The 8892-nt window shown below is 37.6% G+C and overlaps 1 protein-coding gene across 1 annotated transcript in view; it reads left to right on the top strand.

Moving 5' to 3' along the window:
* The window catches only part of MDN1 (MDN1, midasin homolog (yeast)), a 164975-nt gene that overhangs the window by 31630 nt on the left and 124453 nt on the right, over positions 1–8892 (top strand). The window contains exons 10-13 of the mRNA XM_012638185.1: positions 2988–3083; positions 4390–4502; positions 5678–5826; positions 6761–6821. Coding sequence (XP_012493639.1) covers positions 2988–3083; positions 4390–4502; positions 5678–5826; positions 6761–6821 — 419 coding nt within the window. The remainder of the gene's footprint in view (positions 1–2987; positions 3084–4389; positions 4503–5677; positions 5827–6760; positions 6822–8892) is intronic.

Raw genomic sequence — 8892 nt, 5'->3', positions numbered from 1 at the left:
AAGATGTTGTCTTCCTGTCTGTTTTCTCTTCCATTGTTATTTCCTGTCTCTGGATTGCTATCAGAGTTTTTCTCTAGTCTAGTTCTGGCTTATTATCCTTAGCTAGTTAACACTGAACTAAAGTTGCCTTAAAACTAATGGGGTGTAGTAAACGTTTTGTGGTTCTAATTTCAGAAGAAGTATAGTATGAGGTACAGTAAAATAGATAGTAAAATTAAAGGTAAAATGAAAAGACAATCTGCCAGGTAAAAGTAAAGCAATGTTGTAAGATACAGTGTTTCTAAGATATGTAGTAGTTATTCCTGTATATAATTTACTAGTCTATTTGATAAATTTGTATTTATCTGACCCCCCCCCCCACTTGCCTCAGTAGGGCTTTTTATCTTTAGTGAAGAGAAATTATGTGGAAGTTATAAAGTATAACCTAGAGGGGAAAATGTGTTGGGTGTGAGGGAAGCTCTATTGAATTATAGCTCTGCCATATTCAATAAGAAGAAAGAGAGACTTATTCCTGCCTGCTTATGAATAAAATTGGTACTACCTGAAGATTGGTGGGCTTTGATTATAAAGCATTGTGTTTTCTTTTACCTAGGATTGAGGAGAGAATAGTGACCCTAATTTGGTTTGCAGTTACCTCTTTGTGTTTGGTAAAGTTACTTTGAGCAGAGAAAAACCACCTTTGGAATGCACACTTAGTGCTCAGCTAAACCCCGAAATGCTTTATTCTCATTCTTTAGTGAACTCTTCTTCCCATTTTGCTAGGTTTCTCGTTTCTTGCAGATAACCTTGTTTTGTACTTTTCTAATAAAATTGAGGTATTGGTAGGATTATTTCCTCTTTTTTATTCTCTATTTTGGATACCTCTTTTTTACTCTCTGTTTTGGAATGTTACTGTGTGTGTGTGTTATAAAACCATTTTATTGAGATATATAATCCCATACCATAATGTTTACCCTTTTAAAGTATACAATTCAGTGGTTTTTTTAGACTGCACAGAGAATTATACAACCATCGTCACTATGTAATTGTATAATAGAACATTTTTATCACCCCAGGAAGAAATCCCAAACCAATTGCTTCATTTTTATTTTTCTCTCCCTGGAGCCCCTGGCAGTGGGCTAATCTACCTCCTTTCTCTATAGATTCGTTCATTGTGGACCTTCCATATAAGTGGAATCATATAATATGTGGTCTTTTCTGTCTAGCTGCTTCAGTCAGCATATTTTCATGGTTAATCCATGTAGCATGAATCAGTACTTCATTCTTTCTAAGGCTGAAGAATACTCCATTGTATTGATAGAACACATTTTGTCTTAAAAATTCATCTATTGATGGACATTTGTTTCTACCTTTTGGCTATTGTGACTAATGCTGCTGTGAACATTCATATACAAATATTTTATTAATAGAGAAGCAGTATGTATGTATTATTGAACATAGAACAATATAGCGAAGCAAAATGATGAAAATATCCCCACATCCAGAGATTCCCTAGCACTAACGCCTTAATATGTGTCCTTGCGGATCTTTTTTGTGTGCATTTAGGCTTAAGACCTCTTTTACAGTTTCAGAGTCTCCCTTTAAAGACACTACTTTGTTGAAGACATCCTTCATTTTGCAAAATGTTTTACCTTCATCTGGTTGCTTCTGTATTGCTGTAGTACCAACTAGTGTCTTGAAATTAATGCAATCCAATTCTGGCATTACCTAGAGTTAGTATAGATACCACAGGATTAAGGGCTCAGTCTTCCACAAAACTATCTTTATTTCAGACCCCAGCTCCAAGTCTAGGGGATTCGGCACTGACACTTATGGCCCACTAGTTACAAATTTGGGGGTTTTTGTGACCCCTTCAAGTTCAATAAGTTGATAGAATGACTTACAGAGTTCACTGAAAGTGGTATACTTTCAATTACAGTCTTGGTATACAGGATACAACTTAGAAATAGCCAGGTGGAAGAGGCACGTAGGGCAAGGTTTGGGAGGGTCCCAAGAACAGGGATCCGTTCCCATGGAGTCAAGGTGTGCCACCCTCCAGACACATCGATATGTTCACCAACCAGGAAGCTCTCCAGGCTTTGTGTGTCTTCAGTTTAATTGAGGTCTTATGTCGTTGGCCGTGTGATTGAACTCTCATCCTCCAGAGATTGGGGATGGTGCTCAAAGTTTCAACCCCTAATCATGAGCTTGCTCTTTCTGGCTTGGCCAGCCCTTCCCTTGAAACTATTTAAGGATCCACCATGAATTGCCATGTTAGCATAAACTCAGGCATGGTCCAAAGGAATTCATTGTGAATAATAAAAAAATACTCTTCACTGGAGTAATTCCAAGGATTTTTTGAAGCTTTGTGCCAAAAATTGGAAGCAGAGACTGGATATATAAAGGACACTCATGGTGTCTCTTACCTTATATTCTCACTTGTATTTTCTGTGAATAGAAGTTTGACAAACTGTTTGATGGATTCAAGTTCAGCTTTTTTTTGGGTAAAATCCATTTTTGGTGGTACTTTATATTTCATTACTTCAGAACACATCCCTGGTTGGCCTACTGGTAGTTGTTAAGATTGAGTACCGGGTTAGGATAATGGTAGACAAGTGGTATTGTATGCCACGTGTTTCCCCTTACAGCTAGAAAGCAATCTTTTGATGTTACTCTGGCATTATATGGGGTCAGTTGTCACATGATCTATGTACCTAATGATTAACACTAATCGCTATACTTTGTCTGAAGTTAGGGTTTGCAAGTCGAGGTCTTGTTTGTTTTTTAATTTTGCTGGTATTTCAGTAGTAAATCCTTCACATTTGTTGGTGTCCTGTCTCTCCATTATGGTAAGGTCCTGAATTTGGGGTTGGGTACCTTTTTGCGATCCGTTTAGTCCTGCAGAATGTTCTTGCTGAATTTTATGTTCCTCCTTGTGGCCAGGAAAGTGAAGCTCTGTGATTATTATATTTAAAATCAGCTGTCACTTACTTTGGTTATTTTAATAGGCTCTGGACTGTTTCACAGCAATGCTTTCTGAGCGTACAAGCAAACTGAAAATGGCAGAAGTTATTGGAAGCAAATTGAATATTTCTAAGAAAAAGGTATGTAGTGCTGTTTCTATTTCACTGTTGAAAGAAAGCCGAGATATTTAGTTTGCTTGCTGGTCTCTGATCATTACTTGGAATACCTTTTGCAATGTTAAATCCTTTATAAAATTTGGTAGTTTTATTGACACCTATTGTGGGCATAAAACTTCCAGTATTCCCATGTCAAATAGTTCTCCATGTGTTCCATATTCTTAAAGTGAGCTTCCTCATGTCCTATTATCATATGTATAGCCTATTCTCCTCCAGTGTTTTAATGAGCATTTTATTCTGTAGGTCATAGACCCAGTACTGTAACTATGTCTTAGTAACACCTTTGTAGGGTTTAGTACACAGATTTTTCCCCCATTTTTTTTTTATTATTCCATCATAAGAAAAGTTGCAAAGAGTAGTACCAATGAATACCTGTACGCTTACTACTTAGGTTCATTGCTGATGTTAATATTCTGCCATTCTTATTTTATATCAAAATATATATTTTTGGAGGAGAGAGGCTTTCAGGAGCTCATCTTAATGCAGTTATCTGGCATTCCCACAAGAATGATGACTCTAAAACGCCTTATGTTGAGAACCACAATACTAGAGATTTTTCTTAGGCTTCTGAAATAGTTGGGATGGTTTTGACTAGAGATAACAGAGCACCTTAATGAAAGAGACTTAAACAATAAAATATATTAACTGTATTAGGCAAGAGGAATGAAACCACCATGATTGGCTTTGACTGATCAATATTCATCTTCTTTGGTTTGGGAGGGGCCTCACCTTGCCAGAGTACTTTCTTCCTTTCACTTCTGTCCCAAACCTGAACAAAATCTGGGTTCTTTGGATTAGTGATGAAGACAAAAGAGGAATGGCTGTTGAGCAGACATCCAGGAGTGTCTGCCACAGCTCCTCTTTCTGCTTTGGCTGTAGTCACATGTACCATGGTTTCCTGCATTATGTTAGAAATTTAAAGAAGAAGAAAGATTGGCTGGAGAAAGACTACTTTGATTTTCTTTGAGGTGTAAAGCATACTTTTCACTCTCTTTATTGGGATATGTCAGTGTGTTAACTTCGAATGTAGGCAGAGGCTATTTGAATGGGTAAAAAGTATCATTTCAGGGAAACATCAATGTTTTCAAAAACACAGCATAAGAAATTGGGAGAATGAAAAAAAAATTTCTTGATTAACATGCCTGTCTTAGAAATAGAGTGTGATTGTTAATAGAGAGCTAGTTAGAGGGGCACAATAAACCACCTTGGGTGAGGAAATGTTCAAAGAATATGTGCATATTTACTGAGGTAAAATCTTTCCCTCCCATAGACTGAATTCTTCTGTCAACTTTATAAACCAGAGATTGTGATCAATGAACTAGATGTGCAAGTGGGTCGCGTACGGCTTCTGCGGAAACAAAGTGAGGCTGTTCACATACGGAAGTAAGGTCGTAAACTAATCTGTGAACTGTGAGGTTACTAGGAGCTTGATAGCAGGTGTAGTCTAGCACAAAACACATACCTGGACTGCGATCGCTCCATTGTGCTTCATGGTAAGCAGTAGTGTTTTCCCAAAGTATGTTCTGTGAAACTAGGTGTTAATAGGTGAAGGAGGTGATGAATGTCAATAGAGATCAGTCCTTGATTTTACTCACTGTATTTAGTAAAGTAAGCCTCAATTGAAAGTCAGGCTATATCTAACATTAGTCTGTAAACTGAAGTCTGAAGTTATATAAGATTCTGAGATCTAGGTAATAGTTATTAAATACTTACTATATCCCTGACTTTGTGCCAAGTGCTTTACATGTGCTTTCTTGTATAGTGGTTACAATAATCCTGTGAACTAGTATTTTTGTGTCATAGGGCTGCCATAACAAATTACCATAAACTTGATGGCTTTAAACAACATTCCTTCATAGTTCTAGAGGATAGAAGTCTGAAATGAAGGTGTCAGTAGGGCCATGGTTCTCCTCTGAAGGGTCTAGAGAAGAATGCACTTCTTGGCCTGTTCCTGGTTTCTCTTGGCTCCCAGCAGTCCTTGGTTTTCCTCGGCTTGTACCTGTATCACTCCAGTCTCTCTCTGTTGTCACGTGGCCTTCTTCCCTCGTTTTGTTTCTGTGTCTCCAAATCGGTCCCTTAAAAGGACACTAGTCATTGCATTTAAGGCCTAGCGTAATGCAGTTTAACTTGATTAAATCTGCAGACCTTATTTTGGAACAAAGTCACATTCACAGGTTCTAGATGGACGCGAATTTTGGGGAAAGACTATTCAACCCGTTAACAACTAGGTACTATTATCTTCTAGGTGAGGAAATCGAGACTAAGGTAGGTTAAGTAATTTGCCCAAGATGACATAGCTAGTACAGATAATGTCTTATCTTATTGGTGTTTTCAATCTCTGGAGCCTAGCATAGTACCAAGTATATGAATATTCAGTGTTTGGAGAGTGACTGAATTCTATAATTTATATGTTGTAAGACTATCTATTACAGCATGAAAACAATTTCTCTGAGCTCTTTTCTTACTCTTGTTTGTTAAATCTAGAAAATCTGGTTCCTCAGAGCAACGCTAAGAGAAGCTTGCAGCCTGGTTTTTATACTCATTTTTACCCTTTCCAGGGAGAAGTTCACTTTTGCTGCTACACGGCCATCCTCTGTTCTCCTTGAGCAGCTTGCAGTGTGTGTCAGCAAAGGGGAGCCTGTGCTGCTGGTGGGGGAGACAGGGACCGGCAAAACCTCTGCTGTGCAGTACTTGGCCCACATCACAGGTAACCCCCAGAGGGACATCGCTCTGTCCCCAGACACTTTACACTGACTACTTTAAAAAAAAAAAAAGTCCAAAGATAACTGGAGTTTAAAAAGTACCACCACACCACATGTAATCTCTTTCTGTGGAATTCTCTTAGTTCATTTCTAACATACGTTCTGCAAATACATGTACTACATTTTGTTTCAAAACAGATATGGGATTATATTCTACATATTGCATTTAGTTAAGCAAGTTGGACAACTTTATAAACAATGCTTCATTCCTTCTAATGGCTGAATAATATTACATACTGGGTATTTAGTTCTAATTTGTAGACATTGACCTACTGAAGGATCTTTTTTGTTCTCAGTTATTTGATGCTATAATGCCAATAATGCCATAGCGAATCTTTTTTTTTTTTTTTTTTTTGAGACAGAATCTTGCTCTTTTGCCCGGGTTAGAGTGAGTGCCGTGGCGTCAGCCTAGCTCACAGCAACCTCAAACTCCTGGGCTCAAGCGATCCTTCTGCCTCAGCCTCCCAAGTAGCTGGGACTACAGGCATGCGCCACCATGCCCGGCTAATTTTTTCTATATATTTTTAGTTGTCCGATTAATTTCTTTCTATTTTTAGTAGAGACGGGGTCTCGCTCTTGCTCAGGCTGGTCTTGAACTCCTGAGCTCAAACAATCCGCCCGCCTCGGCCTCCCAGAGAGCTAGGATTACAGGTGTGAGCCACCGCGCCCAGCCAACCATGGTGAATCTTATTTTGTCTCTCTCTCTCTCTCATATGAAAATTTTGGACGGTTAAGATTCCTGAAAGTAAAATGAGGGTCAGAGGAAATACACATTTCAAAATTCGACCTGTGCTCTGTCCCTACTTCCTTAAGGCACACACTGGATATGATTAGTGTTTAAGTTTTTGGAGTAATTCTTTTGCCCTTTCTTTCTTAAAGGCCACCGTTTGAGGGTTGTCAATATGAATCAACAAAGTGACACCGCAGACTTGCTTGGAGGGTAAGTATGGCTTAAAATTTTTTTCTTGTTATTTGTGTTTATTGCTTGAGATAAGAAATACTATGTTCTTATAAAGCTTAAAAATAGCCTTGGGAAAATATTCAAAGACTTACACCTCTTCCCTACCCAAGCAGGGTATTTATTTGTATTTGTTGAGTAGCTATTGGACGTGTAGATATTTTTCTTTAAAGTACAGTTGAGGTCTTTCTGTTTTTTCTTTTCTTTTCGAGGAGGTCTTTGTTCTTAAAGATTATACTCTGGAAGGGGAAGAACAGCCAGACAAGTATGTATGTAATCAGCTAATATTTGTGGATGCGGTTTATCTCAAGAATAAGTTCTGAGTCACACTACTTTCAATCTAGACACTTTTGCAGTTCAATCATCTCTCTGAAACTTTATAGGAAGGAAGTCTCAGCCCCTCTGCTTGGTTAAATGTTACTCATTGTACTCACTGTGGTCAGTAAAATGCTCTTCTTCCCTGTTGGTGTTTTTGAGTATGTTAGTTTTACAAACAGTTTTACTTTGTGCTGAAGCCTGTAAAACTGAATCATGCTATAGGATATCTTATATTGAGCTATTGCTTAAAAAAATCCTAAAGACATAAAATAATAGAACTTATAGTCATTGTTATTCTTTATGGAGTCTACCAAAAAGCTTTTCATTTATCCCTTTATTCGAGGATCATATTATATGCACTATTTTTATTTTTACTCTTTACTTGTCTCAGATCCCACTTTGCTACTTTGTTCTTTTTTTTTTTTTGATTGAAAAATCTGTGGATCTGATAGAATGCTACTTTGAAATCCTGCTTCCTTTTGGTGCCTTTCCTTTTCTTACCCATTACTTATGTTCTGCTCTACACATATTAATTGTATACTAAATCTTTTATAGTTATCTTCTGTCTTAAAATCCATTAGCTGAGGCTTATCTCTCTTACTCTAATTCTATAGTCACTTGTTATTTTTCCCAGATGATCTTTATATCTCATTTTTCTTTTATTTCTTTTTAGTTAATTGATGCATAATCTCTTCATTCTCATTGAGGCACTTGGTAATTTGTTCTTATTAATATATGTGATTTGTTATTGTACCAGCCATGTCTATAGTAATGTGTATGTCTGTTCTGTATCCGTGTGTGGATGTAAGAAATTAACAGTAATTTCTTACTATTAAGTATTCCTAACACAAATGGCATTAATCTTGTACTAATTAAACATGGACTGGGTCCATCTCTTCTAAGAATTTGTGGTGTTATGTCAGCCATGTAAGTCATTTTAAGTATAATGGGTGCACAGGAATCCATTTGTGCCCTGATGCAATTGATAATACAAAAAGGTTAGAATCAAAATATGATTAACTAGAATTTTGCTTTGCTGGGAACTTTGTGAATGGAATATGAGGTCTGTCCGGAAAGTATCCAGCCATTATTAATAAAAGGAGAATGGTGTGTGTGACATTGATATAACCTGGCAGCCAAGGAGAGTGGACTATAATACGCATGCGTGAACAATGATGACATAAGTGTGCTAGTCAGTAGGATGCTAGATGCCATCCAGTGAGCATGTGTACTGTGTGGCTGTAACATCAAGATGACTGAGTGAGTAGAGCAACGAATCTGCATCAAATTTTGCATTAAGCTTGAACATTCCTCCCCGGAAACTATTCAGATGATTCAAAAGGCTTTTGGAGACAGTGCAATGAGTGCAGCGCAAATGAAAGTGTGGCATAAAAGCCTCAAAGATGGTAGAGAATCTGTTGAAAGTGATCCCCGTTCTGGAAGGCCTGTGACAAGCAGAACACCTGAGAATGTTGAACGTGTACGGGTTAGGTTAAGAAACACTGGGAGAACTGTGTGAGGTCCCAAGGTGCCTACTCTGAAGGGGACTGAGGCATTGTTGTCCTGTGTACAATGTTTCTTCTTTCTTGTATCTTCTTCAATAAATGTCTCTGTTTTTCATATTACATGGCTGGATACTTTCTGGACAGACCTCCTATATCCATTTTGCCTTTTTGGTAGGTTGGTATCAGTTATCAAAAGAGAACTTTACTTTTCAATTTTTTTTTTTTTTTTT

Source organism: Propithecus coquereli, unplaced genomic scaffold (assembly GCF_000956105.1).
Source record: "Propithecus coquereli isolate 6110/MARCELLA unplaced genomic scaffold, Pcoq_1.0 Scaffold127, whole genome shotgun sequence".
In the NCBI taxonomy this organism is placed as follows: domain Eukaryota; kingdom Metazoa; phylum Chordata; class Mammalia; order Primates; family Indriidae; genus Propithecus; species Propithecus coquereli.
This window is presented reverse-complemented; position numbering and strand designations above follow the sequence as displayed.